This window comes from Loxodonta africana, chromosome 3 (genome assembly GCF_030014295.1).
Source record: "Loxodonta africana isolate mLoxAfr1 chromosome 3, mLoxAfr1.hap2, whole genome shotgun sequence".
In the NCBI taxonomy this organism is placed as follows: domain Eukaryota; kingdom Metazoa; phylum Chordata; class Mammalia; order Proboscidea; family Elephantidae; genus Loxodonta; species Loxodonta africana.
Window position 1 is genome coordinate 207,215,415 of NC_087344.1, and position 25,564 is coordinate 207,240,978.

Here is a 25,564-nt window from a genome sequence, read left to right on the forward strand (position 1 = left end):
TCAGCACTTTGTGTGAATTGGAAATGCAAAATCATGGATAGCTTTCATAAAGTTTGGTTTCTACAACTAACTTAACTTCATCACATTTGAAGAAAATCATAGTATCAAAGCTTATGCTGCTGTGCTTGAAAAATTCTACCTTTAAATGAGTTGAGCAAATTGATGATGGTGGCTTTACCTTTGGGCTTTAGTTTCCCCTGTCTTAGCCACCTGGCTTTTTAATCTTGATTGGCAGACAATACTATGAGTCGGAATCGACTCGATGGCAACTGGTTTGGTTTTGGTTTGGGGCAGACAAAACATTCCATACCTTAGTCAAGAAAGCTTTTTGTATGACAATTCACGAGTTGAGTTGTTGCGTCATGTGAAAATCAAGAATGATGATGTTTAGGTTAAAACATTACAAAAAGTTTTCCTGATAAAGACTCAGATTTCTGACTCAGTCTATTTTGATATCTTGTTCTAAGGCTCAAATAGAGAAATATTTTAACTTTTATTGTTTTCATGGAATTCCAATTTTGAAATAAGCCGTTAGTAGAAGCACATAAAAGTTACCCATATTTATAAAATTTTTTTTTTCTTATTTAATGAAAGACATGTGTTCACATAAAAGTATTGGTAAAGGCAATTCTTTGTAAACAGTACCAGCCCTTGACCCTGAACCCCCTGCCCAAGTATGCAATTCCAAGCATGAAAACCTTTTTTGTTATTTTCATGTCTCCTAAGGCAAAGCAGCAAATCAAAGGCCAGAGAATATTTTTCATATGAAATAGATACTGCTGAAACATGATGGGAAGTGTGGCTGTATACAGTTAAGAGTTTGCAGCGTGACCAGTTTCCGGTTCTTCAACCAATCCTCAGTGAGCTGGGCTCAGTTAATGAAGGGCATAGGTTCAGGGCTTCTTAGGCTTTGGTGTCGGGGGATCTTGCACGTCTATTTCATCAAGCACAGAACTGCTAACATACTGGGCTGGGTAATTCTTTGTTGTGGGGGCTGCCTGGTAAAATGTAGGATGTTGAGCGGCATGCTTGTCTTCTACCCATTAGATGCCAAGAGTAACTCCCTAGTCTGACGATTTAAAATATCTCCAGACATTGCCAAACATCCCCTGGGGAGCAAAATCGCCCTTGGCTGAGAACCACTGATCTAAGTAGAAACAATACTTAATTTTCAGCTTCTTACTGGAGGGGATAGCTGTAGCGATAGAAAGATTTTAACAAGCTGATCCTTTTTTTAAAGTTCTGTTTTGCTCTTTGCATCAAAATGGCCTCTTTTGCCCCAATCCCTTGAAGCATCTCCAATACTCCTTTTTGAAAGCCACTGTTACATAAATGAAAAAATTTGTGAGACTAATGGTGAATTACCACAAAAAGAAAAATAAAAATGTTTCCATTAGAAATTTTCTTCAGTTAAAACTTGGTCAATAATAATATTTTATCCTGAAGAATATGTCTCCTCATTACGCAATGTTGGTCTTTACTATCCTGTTTTGTTATATAATTCAAACTCCCCCAAAAAACCCCTTGTCATTGAGTCAATTCCAACTCATAGTGACCCTAGAGGACAGAGTGGAACTGCCCCATAGGGCTTTCGAGGCTGTAATCTTTACGAGAGCAGGCTGCCACATCTTTCTTCGCCAACTTTTTAGTTAGCAGCCAAGCACTTTAACCACTGTGCAACCAGGGCTCCTTGTTATACAATTAACCAAACTATTTTCTTTTTAGAACTTTGTTTACAAGAGTCTGCTTACCCCAATAATTAAGACAAATCCATTCCTAACTCCAGACTAAGATAGTATACCTCAAGTGAGGCAAACAAAATGAAAATGCTTTAGAAAAGGAATATTGTTTTAAGTTAAAATATGCTAGTCCTCTTTGCTTATAGTTTCTTTAAGGAAAAAAAAATTTTTTTTTTTCCAATTGCTGTTGAGTTGATTCCAACTTATGGTGACCCCAAGTATGTCAGAGTAGAACTGCACTCCACGAGGTTTTTTTCTGAAGTAAATCACTGGGTCTTTCTTATGAAGCACTGCTGGGTTGACTCAAACCGCCAACCTTTTGTTTAGCAGCTGAGTGCGTTAACTGTACCACGTCTGGGTCCTAAACAAATGACTTACTTTAGGTTTTGTTCTGGGATACCTGCCTGTTTATTATATCCAATTAGGCTGCTCAATTTTAATAAGCAGGCATATGGCGTCTATGCAGTAACTGTTACCACCAACTGTGTCCAGACCTAAGCTCTGCAGGCCTTCTCATGCTCGCCTACAATGTGCCGCGTACTCACTTTTCAGTCCACTTCAATGGACTGCTTCCTCCTACACTTTTTGTGTAAAATTTTTTCTTATCCTATTGGATTCATAAATTTTTAAAAATAATGCATGAGTGCAGTAACAAGCAAATTAATACACGGATGTCTAAAGACATTCAAGAGTAGTAGAGGATCAGTTAACAATATCCCCTAACTTGTCTTCAGACTCATTTCCTACACTTTTCCCTATGTGCTCTCTCACTCTCATTCTTCTCTTTCTCTAGCTTGAAACTGAAGCCCCTCCTGGAGATCACCTTTCACCCAAATAATAGACAGACCTTTAAAATAAGCAATAACACCTATGAGGGAAGTGCTCCTTAGAACATTCATCTGCATGAAACCAAAACGGCAACACCTGCCCCAAAGCAAAGATGAGGAGGCAGGAAGGGGCAGGAAAACTGGACCAATGGAAACGTGGAACCAGGTGGGAATGGGCAAAGTACTGACACATTGTGGGAACTGCAAGCAACATCACGAAACAATTTGTGTATAAATTATTGAACAGGAAGCTAATTTTCTCTGTAAATCTGTAAACCTTCACCTAAAGCACAATAAGATGCCCCCCCCCCACAAAAAAAAGAAAAGGTGATTCAGTGAGTGAAAAGAGCATATTTGCCCAGGTAGGGCAAAGGGAAGGAAGTTAACAAAATCTACATAATTGTTACATAAATAATTGTAATAAAGAGAATATATAATTTTTCCAAGTTTACTTTCTCAGATACTTAATTTCTACTCTTTCTTTATATTCTTTTTCATTAAGTTTCATCCATTTCTTTTGTTATATATTTTCCTGTATTCAGTTTTCATCGTTTCACACTTCTTTTTCTTTCTAACCATCTTCCATTTAAATACTTTCCTCTTTCTCTTTTATTTACTTTTGTGTGTGTTTTAAAACCTTTTAGAAAATTTCACCAAAAAAAAACAGTCATAAAAAGTGGGAAAATGACATGGAAACAAAAATAAAAATTGACCATACCATTAACACTTTGGTGTACATAATTCCAGAATTTCTATGCGTATCATCCTATATAAAATTTTTAAATAAAAATGGAATTATGCTACACATGATATACAGGTTTTTTTTTTCCATTTAATTTAGCATGAGAATTTCAATTTTTATTTTTTTGAAATTTGCTATGTGGCATTCTGTTGAACCATTCATCTATGATAGTATTAATGCCATCTTTAAACATTAATAATTATGAACAATATTTCAGAATTATCTTTGAACACATACATTTGCACAATTATTAAATTATTTAATAAAGATAAACCTTTATGAGTGGAATTGCTGAGCCAAAAGGCTTGTACCTAACCAAGGCATTTGATACACATCACCAGACTGGTCTCTGGAAAGCCTGTGCATACACTCTCCCCCATGTGATACACAAGGATGGCTTCCTCATTGCCACTTGTCAAGTCCATTCTTTCTCACTACTCCTGAAGTGCATGTATGTGTGTACACATATTTCTCATTACTCCTAAAACATTTATATGTATATACATGTCCCTGGGTGACACAAAGGGTTAAGTGCTTCAATACTAGTTGAAAGGTTGTCAGTTTGAACCCACCCAGAGGCGCCCTGGAAGTCAGGCCTAGCGATCTGCCTTATAAACCCCATGGAGCAGCTCTACTCTGCACACAAGCCAACTTGACGGAAACTAACAATAACAACAACAATTAAAAACAACAAGAGTTGCTGTTGACTCAACTCCAACTCCTGGTGACCCCAGGTATGTCAGAGTAGAAGAGTATAACTGTGTCCCATAGTGCTTTCGGTGGCTCACTTTTCGGAAATAGATTGTCAGGCCTTTCTTTTGAGGTGCCTCTGGGTGGACTAGCACCGCCGTTCTTTGGGTTAGCAGTGTGTTAGCCATTTGCATCGCCCAGGGACTCACTTCTATTCTTATTGTCGTTGTTGAGTGGATTCCAACTCATCTTTTTTTTTTTTAGGGACTCACTTCTATTCTTATTGTCGTTGTTGAGTGGATTCCGACTCATAGTGACCCTAGAGGACTGAGTAGAACAGCCCCACAGGGTTTCCAAGGAGTGACTTGTAGATTGGAACTGCTGAACTTTTGTTAGCAGCCTGAGCTCTTAACCACTTTGCCACCAGGGCTCCATTCCTATTTTCCTATTCTAGAGAGTCAGAAATGATGTCTGGCAGTTATAATTTACAATTCTTGGTTGCTAGCGAAATTGAAACTTTTTTCATGTTAGTCTTTTTTTTTTTTCATAAATAAATGTTCTATTGATATCTTTGATTTTTTTCCCCCCAATATGATAGGTTTTTCTTTCTTTTTAATGACCTGAAATAGAAACTATTTTGAGGATATTTAATTTTTTTATGTCATATATGCTGCACATATTTTACCAATTTGTCAATTGCCTTTTAACTCTTTACTGTCTTTTGTCCCAAACAAAGGAGTCCGTGGGTCGTGCAAATGGTTAATGTGCTTGGCTGCTAACCAACAGGTTGGATGTTCTAGCACCCAGAGACTCCTTGGAAGGCTACTTCTGAAAAATCAGCCATTACTAACTCTACGGAGTACAGCTCTACTCTGACACACACGTGGGGGTCACCACGAGTCGAAGCCAACTTGATGGCAACTGGTTTTTTGCTCCTTTGCAAAAACTTTAAATTTCCGTGGTCTAAGCTCGTTTTTTTTTTTTTTAAGCTCTTATATTTTTCCTTTTCTATTTTCTAATTCACCCACTTTTATTTTAATCTTTAATTTTTTTTTCTTTCCTTAGGTTTTTTTGTTGATCTCATTTCAACCTTTAAAATTTATTCACTTCCATTAAAAAAATTAATCCTGTTTAAAGCTATTAATTTTTTCTCTATGTATAGCATTGACTATATCTTACAATGTTTCCTGTATAGCGTTTGGCCTGTTATTACATTCCAAACAGTCTGTAAATTAGGTATTGGTTTTCGTTTGGATCCAATAGTATTTTGGAGTATATGATGTCATTCATAAGTAGATGGGTTTTTATATTTAAAGGTTCCTATATATATGTCTAGTTTTCTGTACCTTACTACATATTCAATTTTATATATCTTTTAAATATATTTATGTGTATATAAGTATAAAATATTTTAAATCAATGTTGTTTCTTATATTAGTCACATCCTTTTTAACCTTGATTTTTTGTCTAAAGGAGAAGGATTTTAAACTCTCATAACTGTAGTGATTTTGTATGATTTCCTGTAGAGTAGTTATAAACATATCAAGGTAAATTAACAAAATAACTACTTTTAGAAAAAAATGCTTTCTATAAGGGCTTAAATTTTAAAACAAAGCTTATCACAGTATAACATCTAAAATCACACTTGATGAAAATGTTTTCAAAACAGAGAATTTTTTTTGGTGGTGTTAAACCAATTCCATTAAAGATATCACAGAGCATATGAAAAGGACATACCTATAACACTGTGAGAGAAAGCATGTCAAAACAGCTATGATGTCTTAAATATTTCCCATTAGTGAGAAGTCTTTTTGGACAGAACAGAAGAAATAAAACATATAAATAAGTACCCCAAGTACCCTTCAGAAGTGCTGCACTATCACACACTATGGGCTTTCTGAGTGCAGATCAGTCCTTGCTTCCCCGTAGAGTAGGACCAGTGAATTTAGGAACATATTGCAGATTCTAGCTCCCTTCTCAAGTCGTCTATCCCCAAATGAATTGTCCCTTCCTCCACCTGGTTAAGATTAGAGTCAGGGTTCAAAAAGCAGGTACTGACAATGCTCTTTTAAGGCTGGTTTGCAAAAAAAAAGAACCAAAGGTTTATTGGTATTGTGCCGACTGACACAGACAATGCATTTTTATATGCACATGGAACTAAAACAACGCTTGGAGGCCAATGAGTTTTCATCCTTTCTTTTAACTTTAATGATATCCTTATTGGGTTATACACACACTTAGTGAACCAGATGGGCTCTCCTTAAATCCCAGGGAAATATATTTGCTAAAGCCTTTCTAAAAAATCAAGGAGAGTATATAGATTATTCAAAGAAAATAACCGTAACTGAGCTGACTGTACCTAAACTGCTTAGAACTTTCTGACTTTCAGTCCTGCATCTTAAACACAGTATTAGAGAGGAAACGTACTCTCTGCTTCTTCATCTACCAAGATTATAATACACATTATCAGTAAGACATTTTCAGGTTCTGAGGATGGGCTTTCAGCGCCTTTCCATAGTCTACAATATGTGAACAAAACAGTAAATCAGAAGGTGAAGGTCTGGCTTAAGAAGGCATAACAAATTATTAAAGATTTAATATCCGTGTTCTTCAGTGCCGTAAGTATATACACTTCTGTGTATCTTTTACTTAATTCATCAATTGTTAACATTTTGCCTCATTCGCTTTATCATTTGCTCTCTCATTACGTATATGTACTATGTATCATAATTTTTTTATGTATAATATGTACTTACACCTATATGTAAGTATATGCATATTATTTCTTCTGAATCATTTGAGTCAGTTGCAGTCATTATGCTCCTTTACCTCTAAATATTTCAGTGTGTATTTCCTAAGAACATAACTGCAGTTTAAGTATCAAAATTAGGAAATTTAATACTTATACAATATTATTTTCTAATCCACATTCTATACTCAACTTTTGCTCATTGTCCCAATTATGTCTTTTATAGCTAGTTTTGTCCTGACCCAAGATCCAATCCAGAACCAGGCACTGCACTTAGCTGTCATGTCTCTAGCGATACCAAAACCAAATCAGTTGCATTGAGTTGATTCTGGCTCATGGTGACCTCATGTGCGTCAGAGTAGACCTGGGCTCCATACATATATTTTGATGTCACTTGATTTGGCAAACTATTTTTGCAAATGACTGAAAATGAATTTGATAGATCACCAAAATGAGTACTCCAGGTATTAAACTACTTTTCCCACTAACGGAGGGTGACAACGTCCACTACCCTTGCTGAATGTGTCTGGAAATCTCTTTAACAAGGTATTTTTTTTTCTTTTTACTTTTTTTTATTGTACTTTAGATGAAGGTTTACAAAGCAAACTAGCTTCTCATTAAACAATTAATATACACATTGTTTTGTGACATTGGCTGCCAACCCCATGACACGTCAACACTCTCTCCTTCTCTACCTTGGGTTTCCCATTACCAGCTTTCCTGTCTCCTCCTGCCTTCTCGTCCCTGCCCCTGGGATGTTGTGTGCATTTAGTCTCATTTTGGTTTATGGGCATGTCTAATCTTTGGCTGAAGGGTGAATTTCAGGAGTGACTTCAGTACTGAGCTAAATGGGTGTTTGGAGGCCATACTCTCAGGGTTTCTCCAGTCTCTGACAGACCAGTACATCTGGTCTTTTTTTGTGAGTTAGAATTTTGTTCTACATGTTCTCCACATCTCCCCGGGATCCTCTATTGTGATCCCTGTCAGAGCAGTTGGTCGTGGTAGCTGGGCACCATCTAGTTGTGCTAGACTTAGTCTGGTGGAAGCTGTGGTAGTTGTGGTCCATTAGTCCTTTAGACTAATCTTTCCCTTGTGTTTTCAGTTTTCTTCATTCTCCCTTGCTCCAGATGGGGTGAGACCAGTGGGGTATCTTAGATGGCTGCTCACAAGCTTTTAAGACCCCAGATGCTACTCGCCAAAGTAGGATGTCGAACATTTTCTTTATATACTATGTTATACCAGTTGAGCTTGATGTCCCCCGAGACCACGGTCCCCAGGACTCAGCCCCAGTAACTTGGTCCCTCAGGGAGTCTGGATGTGTCTACGGAGCTTCCATGACCTTAAACAAGGTATCTTTTAAAAGTTTGTGAAAATAGGTATTTATTTAAATTGGTTTTTTTTTCCTTCTCTGTGTAAATATCAAGGCCCTCTAATATGTATAAAATTATTTCATTTAACCTAACTAGAACTTGATAAAGAATTAGTTATTTTAAAAATTTATCTTGGTATATTTCTGTCCTATTTCTTCTTTTCAAATGTTCCTTCTCTTCAATCAGTGTAGTCAACCTTTTAGAATAAAAGAATCTTTGAGTTTAAAAAGATCGAAGTTAAGTAAAGTGATAGTAGATCTCTTTTTCAAAAGTAATAAGGGATTCATGAAGGAAGAGGTTAAATGTAGCTTTTCCCCATAACTGAAAATTTTTTATAGCACTCATTTCTGAACCTAGTATTCTTTCTAGTTTGTATTTCTGTTTCTGCACCATCACTAAAAAATTTGAGAGCTCTTGTTATAGTATTTAATTCACTATATTTCAAGTTTTTCTCTACCATTAATTTTCTTAATTTATCATCTAAGATGTTTAACCAAAATTCAAAGTCTCAAATAGAGAAATAAAATTAATAGTTTATTAAATTTCTAGGAATCTCCAAGCAAGAACGTACCAACAGAGGGCATCAAATTAAAGAAGGAAATAAAATGGCTTCTTTCTAGGGCAAAACATGGAGGTTACTTTTTTACCTGCAGGCCTCAGGTCTGAAAATGACATTCTGATTCACATTTGTGTTCAAAAGACAAAATCAAAACCAACCAACCAAACAAAAGCAACCACCCTTTCTCCTGCTGTATATGTCCATTTATATCCACAAACTGACTTGGCAGTCCTGGAGTCCTGTCTTCCTAATGAGAACCTGATCTGGACTCCGTGGTCCAGCGAGACCCGTCTAGGGAGGAAACACACTCCACCCTAAGCAACTGAGGATGTCACTATGCCGACAGAAAAACATTTTCAAAGGGAAAAATAAATAATGGGACGGGAAGGAAAATTTTTCTGAGCAACTGTGATCCCCTCACAAAAGGAAACTTTGCTTCTTAAGGAGAAATGACAAAGTACAAGAGAAATGTGAACTTTGGTGCTATGTTCCATCACGCATTCATAATGTAAATTTGCATTGATTGTAGAAGCTTGTTTTCCGGGAGCTTAGAGAATTTTTTTTTTTTTTAGAGAATTAGCTCCCAAACCAGAAGCATAATCTAAAGAAAGATGAAGTATATCAATTTAGTTGTCACTGATAAAAATGAATAATAGGGTCAATACAGACACCACAAAATATGTGTGTGTGTGTGTGCACATAATATGTGTATTACAATTAACATATGTGGGAAGATGAATTAATTTCATCCGGATCATCTAAAGACACATTAATTGAGCAGGGTTCATTTTCTTTGAACCTGGTTAATAACATAAATAATAAAATGCCATGTACTAAACAAACAGCCTTTGCAAGTCTAAAATGAGTCACCTTTTATAGCTGGTTTACGCATGTGGCAGGCAACAAGTCAGGTATGTTGCCTTGGGGACAACTCAGAACAAGCATTCCAGCATGAGAGGGAGAAAAGAATCTCCTATTCTCCTTCTGAAGGCTCCAGATCCATACTCTGGAGACAGCACAGCTTGTATTCCAATGCTTTCCATTTTCACTGAAATTCTAAGCTAAAGGCAAATAGCATGCAGATGTACTGTTTGTGATTTCAGGAGGCTCTTTTGTGCCAGAGTCCATTGTGAGTATACTGACCATATTTTTTCATATTTCTTAAGTACTGTATTAGCATTACATTTTGCCCAAACTCTCACTTATCGAAAATGTAAACAGTTAAAATAAGGCATAAGCATAATAAATACCAACACCTACGAAGCATTCACTCTCTGATGAAAAAACAAAACAGCCGGCACTTGCTTCTCTGGCACCCTTCACCTAACACACCAACCCTACTGGCCCCGAAGGTCACCAGTGTACCAGTGCTCACGGTGCAGGTGATGAATGCCGGTACTCTGAGGTCCTAGAGGGCCTTCAGCATCATCCTAGATGTGCCCTTAATGAGTAACAGTTCACGATTTTTTCGTTTCATTGCAGGTTCTATTACAATGATTTGAAAATCAGTAAACTGTATTAAAACTGAACATTTTATTACCCAGAAGGACTTTACCAAGCAAGATACAACAAATGGATGACTACCACTATGGAGAAGTGTTTTCTTTGGGGAGTTTCATAAATGCTTTTAAGCCATCAGTGAATCACTAGTGAAAAGAGACAAATCACAACTGCTCCTTGAGAGGTCTAAGGTTTGCACCTCCCTAAAACGTCAGCAGCAGGTGGCCTGATCTCCAGCATGCACAGACTCTCTACTTAAGCACCAAAACAAACAAAAAACAAACCCAAACCAAACCTGTTGCCATTGAGTCCATTCCGACTCATAGTGACCCTATAAGACAGAGTAGAACTGTCCCACAGGTTTTCCAAGTAGCGCCTGGTGGATTCAAACTGTTGACCTTTTGATTAGCAGCAGTAGCTCTTAACCACTACACCACCAAGCACAGAGCTCTTAAAAAGCAAACAAGAGCAAGCAGCACATGACATTCCAGGCAGAGACCCAATGCAATGGAAGAGACCAGGATTAGTCAGACTTACTATTTAAGAATTGAAACACATTACATGGTACAAGAACTAAAATATGGGCTTTTATTATCTGTCCAAATGTTTTTTCCAAGAGAAGCAGTATTAGTTAGAAATACCCTTTGCTTTGTAGAAGAAATCTTAAATCAATTTTTAAAGTTACCTACTGTTTTTAAAAATATACTATGAATGGGCTGAGTTCAGCCCTTTGTATCCTTCACAAATGCCTATCTTGTGCAGTTCTTGTATTATTTTAACTTTATTAAATATTATTACTTGGGTTATAAGCAGTTAATCAAGATATAAATTTATGAAGTAACACATTTTCAATACCAACCACTGATGTCAACTTATTCCTTAATACCACATTCCATCAGACTAAACTGCAAAAGATTTCCCACATTTGCTTTACATTCTATATGTATGGCTTATGAATAGCAATTTTGATGAATTCCAGCTGGTTTAAGTATGTAGGCCTACCCATACATAACAGATCCTTTTCAATTCCTCTTGTATTGAAAAAGGCCCATTTTAAGTGAGCCACCTTGTAGGATGAAGTGCTAATATTTCTCCAAAGAAAACTCAAGGGAAAAAAAAAAACAAACACAAAAATTCCTGCCGAACTTGAGGCATTTTTCCCCAACTACATTATTATTACACTACTAATATAAGTAATATGTAGTTCTTATCTTTTGGAAAAGTTGAACTTGAAATTTAAACCAACCAGCAAACCCAAGAAAGACTAAACTGCTATTTATCTATTATAATGACATTAAAATACTTTGCACTACTTGTGTGCGTTGCCTAGTTTCACAGATCTATCATACACATCTCTGTCCCCCTCCGTTCCCCACACGTTCCTACTTCAATCCAGCTGGAATACATCAAGGGCACAGAAGCCAAGTCAAAAGTTCACCCCACCCTCCTCCACCATTTTGAGGCACCTTCAAAGTCAGAGCACTGATCTACTTCAGTTTCGCCAACAAAGCCAGCCATCCTTCTATTTAAGACTCCAGTGTGGGATTTTCACAACTGCATATTAACATGAGAGCTTTGATTTTGGTCAGAAACTTCAGCTGCACAGAGCTGCATGAGGTTGTTGTAGTCTTTCCACAGAAGATTATTAAAGCTTCATGATCTTCGCTTTCAGTGTCCATCTCTCCCCTCACACTATCAGCCTCTCGGAACTGCCCCAGCCCTGAACACAGCATGTTTCCCTCCCAAAAGGTTACAACAGGAGAGCCATTGTGGTAGTCCAAGTACACGTTTCCCCCACATTTTCACACCCCAGTCATTTGTGCATGGAACAGATGCAGTCACTTCAACGCACACAACAAGCACACTCTTGAGAAGACATTCGGGAAAGGAGGGGTTTGGGAGACAGAAAAGTGGCAACAGAACCAAGGACTTACTTTGTTGTTCCCCTGTGCGTGTAGCCGCAAGGAAGAAAAAAAAAAAAAAGAAATACGTTAAACATGACTTTATTTTTTAATTATGAGGGTTTTTCTCACTAGAGCAAAATCACAAATGAGTAATTTTGTCCCTGATGGCCCATGCACACATATAGGGCACCCAGACCTACAGACAACTCAAAGGCTCTGGCTCTGCTAAATGCGATCCTACATTTATAACGGGAGAAATTATGACAGAGATCTCCCCCTTCTTTCTCCTCAGAATACTTGGGGTGTGGGAACCTGGCCAAAAAGAATAGGTTTGAATCGGTAATAAGTGAGCTGTTAGCATGAAAGGCAAAGCCTTCAGTACGTCTGCTTGCCCTTCCCCAACAGCCCCTCCTCCAACGTGCCAAGTGGTGGAAAATTTCATCAGCCAGTGCGTTTTTAAACAAACACTGCATCCTTGGTTTCAAAGAAGGTGGAAAAAAAAAAAAAAAAAGAGAGAGAGAGAGAGAAAAGGGAAAGGGAGTAGAGGAAAGGAGCGGTGGGTCTGGGGGGACAGGGCGAGCAGACGAAGTCACGCCCCCATCTGTACTGTTCGTCAATTCTGTAAATTACAAGTTTCGTCTTGGGCTGGCAGGGGAAGCAAAGGCTGTATAGTGGGGAGGACGCCAAAATAAACACTGGTCCACATTCAAGAAAACGGGTCTGGAAAGGTTAGTCACAAAAATGTAGTCGTTTCTAAAAGCGACACTCTGGGTAGAGACACAGAGCGGCGGCAGTCGGAGGGCAAATGGCTCTCCTGTTTCAAATTGGCGCTGCAAGAGTGTGATTTATATCAAACAATTTAACTCGCATATGGCTTAAAAAAATACGACAGTGATTCATTACTCCCAGGGCAGCCCAAGTCCTCGCGAGGTCAGACCCTGTGGGGGAGACGTGATGGGATGTGGGCAGGGAACACATCTCAGTCTTCTCACGAGGGGCCCAGGAGGGGTTTCTCCAGACGCGGAGTGGAAGAGGGCTGTTGCTAAAGCGTCCACATCTGTGGAGGCGGCTGAGAACAGGGGGAGTAAGGGCCCTCTGAGATCAGCATACCGTCTGAAATTTAGGATGTGGAGGGGGAAACGCTACAAACAGACGTTTTCTGGAGAGCGGTGAGGCAGTGATCCCCGGAAAGTGTGTTTCTTAAAAAGCAACGCTAATTGGCGACTGGAAATGCCTAATCCAGAGACCATCACAGACATCATATTTAGTAAACATAAATTTAAAGACACTGATGAAATAGTGCAGAGAAGCTTCTTGGCATTGTGAGTTGCCATAGGTATAGCCGTTAATACCACCAGCTTATCTGAGACATGAATAACGGTACAAGAATGAATGAAGGGAAAAAGAGTCCATGCTAAAGAATACGCCAACTTTTCAATAGGCAGTAAAGATCCCCACGGGGAACTGAACAGGAGTAAAAGGCTATTTTAGAGCATAACAGAGCTCTGGTTCCCCCAAGAAGCACAATATTGCTGAAAATACCTCAGACAGAGTTTATTGCATCCCACAGCAGGGCGGCTTCTGATCTATTAAATACGTTTCAGGAGCTCCACCGAGTGCTTCTGCACATTGGGGAATGCCTGGCTCCCACACTCGGGCAGACAGTTCTGTCTGGAGTGGTAACAGTGATGTCACAACAGTAGGAGGCCTGAATCCTGACACACGAAACACACAACCCGAGGACGTGGTATGGCTTTGCCATTTCTTCTTTAGTTCAATTATTTCCCCATTGTCTCTTCTGAGAGAGTCTTAACAGACATGAACGGTGAAATTTAAATTCCTGATATTTCCCTTCACTGCTCTGCTGAGTGGCAGCAGTTTATGTTTAAATCTCTGAAAATGATTTAACTTCGTTTTCCATCGAAGAAAAACTAAGACTCTTCTGAATTGACCTGTGCAGCGTGACGCTCAGCTGAATATGCCAAGAATAACGTGATACTTAGTGGGGCTAAACAGTGAGTGTTTTACAGCTTGTATTATTACACTGCAGAATAAATTCATTGGAGTGACCATCCCCATATTAACAAATATGTATGGAGGTCTGTGGCCATTCCTCTTCTCCCCTTAGAATGATACAGACACCCTTTACTCTGTTAGTTACCACAGAGGAAAACCTCAGTGGCAGAGTATATCCAGGAGGAATTTCTGAAATACCAAAAGGACTTCATTCTAAGATGTTTTCAATCTCCAAGGCAGTGCTATTAATTATGGTTGGGAGAGTCCTGAGTTCCAAGGAACAGTGACGCTCCACAGTGTTTCACTTTCTACTGTCATTTTTAATCTCTTAAGAAATAATATACTACAGGGAAGTGTCACCCATATAATACCTAGTAGAAACCTCTTAAAACGTTCTGAGGCGCCAATATGCAAAAGTGAATTTACACCAAATTTATTTCCAGGGCACGCCTGGGTCTGTGGCTGCTTCCTTCAGCTAGCCAGCAGGCCAGCATGGAAGGCAGCCTTGTGAATTCTCACTTCCCCTGAGAGTCTCTCTGGCCTCACTCAGGGCTGAAGAGAATCTGAGGCTGGCCTCTCTCTCAGGCAGCATTACCCCAAGCACTCCCTCTCAACAATTTGGCTTCCTCAGCCAACAGATGGGAAATTCTCCCTCACATGCCATGAGTCCCACTGGTTGTTTCCAAAGAAAAGGGAACTACTCAAGTGGTAATTATAGCTTCATGAACACTTTGAATTACTTCATGAATTACTCTGAATAATAATAAGAAAGGCTACAAGTGTTGCACACATTTAACATGCTCCAGGCACTGAGCTAGGTGTGGTATGCAAAAGCCTTTATTTAATCTTATAAAATCGCTCTGAGGAAGGCACTATTATTTTGAGCGTAGAGAAGCTGCCCAAACCATGCAGTTAATAAACGGTTGGGCTGGGATTAAAATGTGGGTGGATCTGACTCAAAGTCTCTCTCATTTCACTGCACACATTTTTTCAAAGATTAGAGCTCCTTAATGTTTATGTATAATTGAGTCATATTGTAAGGCAACAGAACTGTGTCAGAAAAACCAGGCTTTAGATATTCATTTGTATTCACATTTGTAAGAAAAATTTATTCACATGTGTCAGTAAAATAATCATTTTAATGGTTCTTTAATTTAGCCTCTAGCTACACACACACACACACACACACACTTTAATTGTATCTCAGTATCATCAATGGAAATAATATTAATTTCAATAGAAATATCTTTATTTTAAAACTGTATAAAATCTTATATAGTTATTTAACAATGTAAAATTTTATCCGAAAAACCCTTCTGGCTCATAGCGGCCCTATAGGGCAGAGTAGAGCTGCCCCTAGGGTTTCCAAAGCAGTAGTCTTTACAGGGGCAGACTGCCACATCCTTCTCCCGTGGTTTACCAGCCCAATGTCGTGCAACCAGGGCTCCTCCAAAACTTTATAGAGGTTATAACTTCAAGTTAGTGGCCAAAAGAAATTGAAATAAAGAAGTGAAATTCTGTTATACCCAAATTTAGGCTTAAATATATTTTTAAAACATTGTGGCTGCTCAGAAATATCAGGTGACTGGTAGAATGCTAAATCTGTGGCTCAGACGGGTTACGTGTAAATTCCTGATTAAGTCAGCAGCACAGTGGGAACATGAATGCAGGACTCCTCATTTCCATTTTAAGGCCACGTGCTACTACTCAGATAAGAGTTCTACATTTTTCTTAGGGTTCAGAAAAATGAAGGGAGTGAAGGTAATCAGAAAATGTGCCTGGGAAAATAGATGAAAACAGCAAAATATTGCTGGCTGTTGTATTCTGCAGATACCCACTGTAGTTCTTATTGCAGTGTATTATATTTGCATCTTTCTCTTTCATGGACTTGGGACTCCTATAAAGTAAGAATTACATATTAAAAAAAAAATTTGAATCTCTAGTATCTACCATAAGTGATAGATGAAGAGAAAGAAGAGAGGGAGGAAAAAGTGGCAGAAGAGAGGTAAAGAAAAAACTTTTTTGTAGGAAACCCCAAGAGAAATGACTTAAGAGGCAGAGAAACAGGGTAGGGAAACATTCTGATGTGATTAACATACAGACTTTCATCATGTGAAGATGAGGAAATAAAATATGGTGGGAAAAGCATGTTATAAAAATGTGTGGATATAGTACGTTAGTAGAGAAAAAAAAAGTTCGTTCAAAACACCATTGCATTCAAGTTTGTATGCTAGCTATCCATCTAAATGAAGTCAAACTTACACAATTAAAAAAAAAAATACTTAGAAAATTTTTCTGGTCAAAACAGAGGTATCTTGTGCTGAAAATTGTACTTTCTGACTCCAGACTTATATCTATGTGTGACACATAAATGTTTAATTATTAAGGTAGCCATTGACTGATTTGGTATCAACTTAATGGCTTATTGGTATAAAAGCAAAATGATACACTATTCAGAAGTCCTGAAGATTTACTTAGGTAGAGACATCACTGTTATTAGGTTAATCTGAGTTCTTTATCAAATCTTTCTAGATTGGGAATAACTGTACCTGAAAGTATCCTACTCCCCAAAAGAAATCTTTAGGTAAGCATTCTACTTAGATTGATTTCAGTTGTTAGCTGTCATTTAAACATCTGAAACAAAGCAATCCTATAATATGACTAGAGAATTTATAAGAAAAAAAATATAGTGCATAAGAAATATAGTTTATGATGAAAGCTGAGAAAAATGACATTGATGGCACACTGTCAAGTTTAATTTCCTATCTTTTCCTTGGTACGTATTAAAAAAAAAAAAACCCAAAAGCCTTTGTCTTGATTTTCCAAGCAACCATACCAAATACATATTTATAAAAATGATATGAAAAGAATCAAAACACATTATGTAGGAATCTCCAGATTTGTTTAAAATTGAGTATTCTGATTAAAAAACAGTAAATATTTTTGAGTATCTTCTTTGTGTAGAGCTATGGACACATGAAAACTCAGCTTTATGGCAACAGTTCACTGGGGATGGGTAATGTTGCTTTTCCAAGACTGTTTCCCTCCTGGCAAAGCTAGTGCGTCACATACAGGCACACCTCGTTTTACTGCACTTCTAAGATGCTGCCTTTTTACAGATTGAAGGTTTGTGGCAACCCTGAGTTGAGCAAGCCTACTGGTGCTATTTTTCCAACAGCATGTGCTCACTTCATGTCTCTGTGTCACAATTTGGTAATTCTCAAGATATTTTAAACTTTCCCATTATTATTACATCTGTGATGGTGATCTGTGGTCAGTGATAGTTCATATTACTATTGTAATTGTTTTGGGGAGTCACGAATCACGCCCATATGAGATGGCGAACTTAATAAATGTTATGTGTGTTCTGATTGCTCCACCGACCGGCTGCTCCCCTGTCTCTCTCCCTTCCTCAAGGCCTCCCTGTTCTCTCAGACACAACAATACTGAAATTAGGCCAGTTAATAGCTCTACAACGGCCTCTAAGTGTTCAAGTGAAAGGAAGAGTCGAAGGTCTCTCACTTTAAGTCAAAACTAAAAACGATTACACTTAGTGAGGAAGGCATGTCAAAAGCCAAGATAGGATGAAAGCTAGGCCTCTTGTGCCAAACAGTTAGCCAAGCTGTGAATGCAAAGAAAAAGTTCTTGAAGGGAATTAAAGCTGCTACTCCAGTGAACACATGAATGATAAGAGAGCGAGACAGCCTTACTGCTGATATGAGCAAGTTTGCGTGGTCTGGATAGAATATCAAACCAGCCACAAAATTCCTTTAAGGCAAAGCCTAATCCAGAGCAAGGCCCTAACTCTCTTCAATTCTGTAAAGGCTGAGAGAGGTAAGGAAGCTGAAGAAGAAACGTTTGAAACTAGCAGAGGTTGGCTCATAAGGTTTAAGGAAAGAAGCTGTCCCCATAACATAAAAGTTCAGGGCGAAGCGGCAAGTGCGGATGTAGAAGTTGCGGCAGGTTACCCAGAAGATCCAGCAGGTTACCCAGAAGATCCAGCCAAGATAACTGATGAAGGGGCCACACTAAACAGCAGGTTTTCAGGGTAGATGAAACAGCCTTAATATTGGAAGAAGATGCCATCTAGGACTTCCGTAGCTAGAGAGGAGAAGACGATGCCTGGCTTCAAAGCTTCAAAGGACAAGCTGACTCTCTTGTTAGGGGCTAACGCAGCTGGTGACTTTAAGTTGAAGCCAATGTTCCTTTACCATTCTGAAAATCCTGGGGTCCTTAAGAATTATGTTAAATCTACTCTGCCTGTGCTCTATAAATAGGACAACAAAGCCTGGATGACAGCACATCTGTTTACAACACGGTTTACTGAATATTTTAAGCCCACTGTTGAGAACTACTGCTCAGAAAAAAGATTCCTTTTCAGAATATTACTGTTCATTGACAATGTACCTGGTCACCCAAAAACTCTGATGGAGATGTGTTGTTGTTGTTGTTGTTAGGTGTCCTTAAATTAGTTCTGACTCAAAGCACTGCTATGTACAGTAGAATGAAACACTGCCCTGTTCTATACCACCCTCCCAGTCGTTGATGCTTGAGCCCATTGTTGTAGCCACTGTGTCAATCCATCTCGTTGAGGATCTTCCTCTTTTTTGCTGACTCTCTACTTTACCAAGCACGATGTCCTTCTCTAGGGGCTGATCACCCCTGATAACATGTACCAAGTATGTGAGACGAAGTCTCGCTATCCTTGCTTCTAAGAAGCATTCTGGCTGTACTTCTTCAAGACAGATTTGATGGTTCTTTTGACAGTCCATGGTATATTCACATATACTATAGAGATGTATAAGGAGATTAACGTTGTTTTCATGCCTGCCTAACACAATAACCGTTCTGTAGCCCATTGATTAAGGAGTAATCTTGAATTTCAAGTCTTATTATTTAAGAAATACATTTTGTAAGGCTATAGCTGCCATAGATAGTGAGTCCTCTGATGGATCTGGGCAAAGTAAATTGAAAACCTGGAAAGGACTCACAATTCTAGATGACATTAAGAACATTTGCAATTCATGGGAGGAGGTCAAAATATCAACATTAACAGGAATTTGGAAGTAGTTGATTCCAACCCTCATGGTTGACTTTGAGTGGAGGAAGTAACTGCAGATGTGGTGGGAACCGCAAGAGAACTAGAATTAGAAGTGGAGCCTGAAGATGTGACTGAATTGCTGCAATCTCATGGTAAAACTTTAACTGATGAGGAGTTGCTTCTTATGGCTGAGCAGAGAAAGTTGTACTTGAGATGGAATCTACTCCTGGTGAAGATGCTGTGAACATTGTTGAAACGACAACAAAGAATTTAGAATATTACATAAACTTAGTTGATAAAGCAGTGGCAGGGTTTGAGAGGACTGACTCCAATTTTGAAAGAAGTTCTACTGTAGCTAAAATGCTATAAAACAACATCACATGTTACAGAGAAATCTTCTGTGAATGGAAGAGTCAATTGATGCAGCAAACTTTATTGTTGTCTTATTTTAAGAAATTGCCACAGCCACCCCAACCTTCAGCAACCACCACCCTGATTCGTCAGCAGCCATCAACATCGGGGCAAGACCCTCCACCAGCAAAAAGATTATGACTCACTGAAGGCTCAGATGATGGTTAGCATTTTTTAGCAATAAAGTATTTTTAAGGTATGTACTTTTTTTTTTTTAGACATAATGGTATCGAACACTTAATAGAGTACAGTATAGTGTAAACATAACTTTTATGTGCACTGGGAAACCAAAAAATTTGTGTGATTCTCTTTATTGTGACATTCACTTCATTGCAGTGGTCTGGAACTGAACCTGCAATATTTCCAAGGTATGCCTGTAATTTCTTTAAATGGTAACGTTATTTAGCATATTTACAATAGGTTTCATCTATAAAATCATGGCAATAATGAAGATATGGATAGATAAGTCAATATATTATATATATATTAAATATATATAATCAAGCAAATTTGGAAGATAGGAAGTAAAGTATTTATGATCTCATTAGGCTATATTTTAATATCCACATTGTTTCTTCCCTCTCCTACTTGTTAATGAAAGCAGCTCTGTGACAGTAATTACATAATAATTATTATAAATAAAAATAGAGTGCTCACTCAGGCCCACCCTCTTGAGTGCTTTTCCTCCATTATCTCATTCAACCCGATGTCTATGACGTAGGGACTATTGTTATCTTCATTCCAGAAAGGAGAAATTTGAAATGCCAACAGGGTAGCCAATCTTCCCAAGATCCCACAACCTGTATGTGAGCATCTGGCATTTAAATCTAGCTAGTTTGACACTGCAAACCCTGGTGGCATAGTGGTTAAGTGCTACGGGTGCTAACCAAGAGGTTGGCAGTTCGAATCTTCCAGGTGCTCCTTGGAAATTCTGTGGGGCAGTTCTACTCTGTTCTATAGGGTCAATATGAGTCAGGATGGACTCGAGGGCAGTGGGTTTAGTTTTTTGGAGTTTGACACTAAGGAGCCCTCGTGGAGTAGTGGGTAAGCGCTCGAGTGCTAACCGAAAGGTTGGAGATTGCAACCTACTAACTCTCCCGTGGGAGAAAGACATGGCAGTCTGCTTTTGTAAAGATTAAAGCTTCAGTAAACCCTATGGGGCAGTTCTGCTCTGTCCTGTAAGATCGCTGTGAGTCTGAACAAACTCAGTGGGTTAGTTTGACAAAGAACCTTTGCTTGAACGCCCATGTCGTACTGCTTGTCATAATGTAGCCATAACAACCTTTTAAAAAGGTAAATCTCATCATGCCATTATGTGGCTCAAAACCCTCTAGTGGCTTTCTATCTCACTCAGAATAAAATCCCAAATGCTCACCATTTCTTTCAAAGGGCTCCTGACCACCCTCTTGGCAACACTTTTCTCTTCCTTTACTGTGTTCCAGACACACTGACCTTCTTGCTATCCTCTAAGACGCTAAGCAGGCTTTTCATTTCTATTCCTCTGCCAAGAATACTCTCCTTCAGACCTTCTTGTCATTCACTCTCTCTCTTCCTGGCATTGTTGTTGTGTGCCATTGAGACAATTCCAACTGCTAGCCACCCCACAGGACAGGGAAGAACTGCTCCGTAGGCTTTCCGAGGCTGTGATCTTTAATGGAGCAGACTGCCACATCTTTCTCCCACTGAGCAACTGGTGGGTGAACTGCTGATTTTTCGGTTAGCAGCTGAGCTCTTTAACCACTGTGCCACCAGAGCTCCTTGAGTAGTCGATTCAAATATCTGCTCTTCAAAGGGGACTTCCCTGACCACATTTATAAAATAGCACTCCCCCGCATTCCTCACTCTCACTCTGTCCCTTTAACTTACTTTTTTTTTTGTAGAACTTACCATTACCTCTTATAAAATTACACAATTAATAGTTACTTATTCACTCATTTATTATCTGCTCCATGAGGGCGGAACTTGATTGTTCACCTCTGTCTCATTATCGCGTAGAACAGTGCCTGGCAAAAAGCACACGCTCAACAGGTTTTTGTGGAACAAATGAATGCAAAAGTAAGGCTACGTGAATTTTAAAACACGTAATATTGTGAAATTATACACACTACCATCAATGGATAGGGACGTGTAGTAGGTAATGATTATAACTGATGACAAAAATAAAAATAGTACTCCGGTTTTTAAATGACTTGTCATAGGTAGTCTTTAGTGTGGTACATATCTATGCAAATATGTATGCATGCAACAGGAGAAAAACTGGACAATAACAAAGAAAATCATATATAGGTACTTCTGAACTTGGGTATCACCAAGAAAAGTACTAACTCCCATTTGTAGGGCCCAGGGTATATGAAAGGGTTTATTGTTTTAGGCACTAACCAGACAGGTCTAGGTTGAGAAGGGGTTAAGGGGTCTATAAGTGAGCTATAATAACAGAAATGAGGAGACCATTTAGGCACAAATCCTCAATCCTTTATTCCTGGAACTCTGTTAAATTCCAGTGTAACCCCAGGGATGTGGTCAGGTTTGAAATTGCCCCAGAGATGCTTCAAGTATCTTACACTGCACCCGTCTCATACTTTCTCTTGAAAGGACTCTATCCCAGTGTTTCGCCTAGAAACGATCAACTTATGCATGGTCAGTTCCATGAACTTATCTAGAACCAAGCAAGTACTGCGAGGGTCAAGATGGACCAAATTGCCAAGGCTCAGTCTCAGGACTTGTATTTCTGGGGAAAAACTTGGATAGTACAAGCTCTTGGGGAGAAGCCACTCATCAGCAGAGCCTGCTTAATGGTGTGTATACATTTGTGGGGTGTTTCTTCTAAAGTTTAAATTCAGACCAGTCTGTGTAATATTACATTTTCCAAAGAACACAAAGAGAAGGTCTGTTTATTAACTGGAATTAGAGAAGTGTCTCCAAGACACTTGAAGTATATTAATAAAGATAAGTATAAGTGGGGATAGCAATATAATTTATATTTTTTTGTTCTTTCACACTCATGATGACAGTAACCAGAGTTTAAATATAGATATAGCTATGGATAAAGGTAATACAGACAGAAAAAAAAGCAGATTTTTAAAAAATGGGAATAAGCACATTTTTAAGAATGTGAAATATTGGTGCTCTCATGATTGATGATATGTATCCCATGACATATATGCTGGTGATGTATATAACATGAGTGTTGCAGACTGCTTGTCTTAATGCCATAACAACTGTGGGACAGCATATAAAGGAAAATTTAAAAAACCAAAAAGCTCTCTTTTGGTCTGACATCACATATATCATGTTTTATGGCAGAGTATGACTTTTTTTTTTCTTTAACAAGTATACTGTTTACTTCTTAAACAGAAATCTAACGGAGGAAAAGAAATGTAAGCAAAGTATACATTAAAACTGTGCCAAATTAATTAAGTCAATAGAGCGCTTGTTTGTCCAGAATATGGTTAAGGTATTTTCTTAAATATGGTTAATAATAATTTAAAAATAAGAGATCCATTCAACTTACTAAAGATTTGTCGGGATAGACCCCAGCTCTTAGTAGAGACGCCTTCCAGCTGTCTACATCCTCCTGCGAGTCGCACGCCAGCTCAAGGAAGCGATAGTCTTTGTATACATTTCTGGGGTAAAAAAAAGAAAGCCATGCTCTTAGTTTTGAACCAAATTCAAGCAGGCTGCCACATCTTTCTCCTGCAGAGTTGCTGGTGGGTTGGAACCACCAGCCTTTCATTTAGCAGCCAAGTATTTAACTACTGTGCCACAGGGCTCCTTAAAGAGATACTAGACAAGTGCAAAACAAAGAGATAAAAATATGAGATGAGGTGGAATTAAAATTACTCATCAGGATAAACCATTTAAAAGCACTAAGTAGGATAAAAAGAAATATTATATAATATTAGGAAGAACAGAAAATACTCATAAGCCTCTCTGCACCAAACAACATAGTAAACAACAACAATAACAAAATGCTACTAAAAATCCAAAGTGAACTTGATAAAATACAATGTAGACAGAAATCTTAACATAAGTCTTTTCAAATTGGACAAATGAAGTGTACAAAAATTTGAAAACATGTAGAGGAGATACGTGTCTTGGATAAAATTTTTTTTTTTCAGTATTCACAAAACATTTACAAAATCTGTCATACATTTGGACCTACATACATACACACACACAATAGCAACACCAACCAACTTTTAAAGGGAGATATTTTACAGGCCACATTCTTTGAGCCCACCCCCCTTAAAAAATTAGAAATGAATTTCTAAAAAAGAGACTGCCAAAAAACACTTAAGAAACATACTCCTAGATAACCTTTGTATCACAGGAAAAACCAAAATCAAAATGATAAATTGTTTAGAAAGCAATAAAAATATAAACACTCCCTAGGCAGCTAATGGAGCACTGCAAAGGCTGTGTTCCTAGGAAAATTTATGGCCTTAGTTAAATATGTTCATTTATAGAAAAAAGAAAAAATGCTCAATATTCATTTAGAGAAATTATGAAAAGGTAATAAAAATCAAAATAAACCAAGAAGAGGGAATTAATACAGATAAAAGGCAAAATTAATGACACAGAAAATACAAAAATAACATAAAAGATAAGCACATCCGCAAGTATTTTCCCCTTAGGAACAGATAAACCACTTAAAATCCTAATTAAGGGGGAAGACAGGAAAGAACAAACATATAGAAGATCACTAATGAGAAGGGATTCATAACCACAAATAGAGAGGAGACTGATAAAAAACAAGTATTATCAAAAAAAACCTAAGAACCTAGAGGAAATTTATAATTTCCTTAAAAACATAAATTACCAAAATTAACTAAGGAAGAACTAGAAAATCCAAGTGGCTTTTAAAAACACTACTAGAATTAATAAAGAAAACTTTGCTTAAAAGGAGCTAGCATTAGCTACGAGATTTATACAAAATTTACAAATATACAAAATATACAAAATTTAATGGTTTTTCTCAATACTACCGATAACTTAGAAATGGAAAAATATTCCATTCACCTTAGGAGCAAAACCTATAAAATATAGAGGAATAAATTTTACAAAACAAGACAATTATAAAATCTTATTAAATAGCCTGAAACAGAATCTTAGTAAATGGAAAAGACATGTCTGGATGAACAGACTTGATAACGCTATGCTACTAGGGTCTTACAGAGCGACTAGTACTAGCAGGTGTTCAATAAATATTTATTCGTATGTGGGTGAATAGTGAATTACATTAAACCATAAAAAACACTGAATAACATCTTTAAAACACTTTTGCTAAATTTATAATTTTAAAGTGATTCTTCAGCAATGCTTTAATATTTTTACTCCCTAAGGAGATTGCACATCTTTATATGTTTATAGACATTATCTTCTTTTATAATAATTTCATCATATTTTGGGGGGCAGTATTATTGCGATGGCGTCTCACTTTTTTAAAATTTGCATTTGCCTGACATATCTTTGACTTTCTTACTTTTATCCATTTATTTTTTTAAAAGACTCATATATTATAATTATCAACAACATAGTATTTTTTTTTTTTATCCCAATATGAAAATCATCACCTGTGATTTTAAATCATGCTTGTTTCTTGCTATAGCTGTGTGCTTGGTCTTAGTTTTGCCACTTTGATACATTCTTTTTTTTTTTAAAAAAAAAATGCTGTTTACTGTTTCTTTTGTTTATGCCATTAGAAATGAACTGCCTCTTTTGCTATCTTTTCCAGGGGTTTCAGTTCTACAGGTGAATTGATGAAGTGTTTCAAGTCATTCTTGAACTCATGTTTGTATATATGAAATTTAGGAGTAAAATAATAACTCCTTGCTTCTTGAGAAATTCAGCAGCTTTTGCTTTCTGCTACTGCATTTCATGACATTTGCTAATCTGTCTAGAAATATTCTTCTGGATTATTTCTGAATTAGTGTTTTCACATATCTTTCAAGAGTCTCCTTTTCTTTGTATTGTATTCGATTTTGTTACATTTAAACAATTATTTAGATGAAACCCT

General features: G+C 37.7%; 1 protein-coding gene across 4 annotated transcripts in view; it reads right to left on the reverse strand.

Annotated features, from left to right (window-relative positions):
• DNM3 (dynamin 3) overlaps positions 1-25,564 on the reverse strand; it is a 188,852-nt gene that overhangs the window by 120,183 nt on the left and 43,105 nt on the right. For all 4 annotated transcript variants that reach the window (XM_023554244.2, XM_023554243.2, XM_023554242.2 and 1 more), the window contains exon 2: positions 23,060-23,171. In XM_023554244.2, the coding sequence (XP_023410012.1) occupies positions 23,060-23,171 (112 nt within the window). The remainder of the gene's footprint in view (positions 1-23,059; positions 23,172-25,564) is intronic.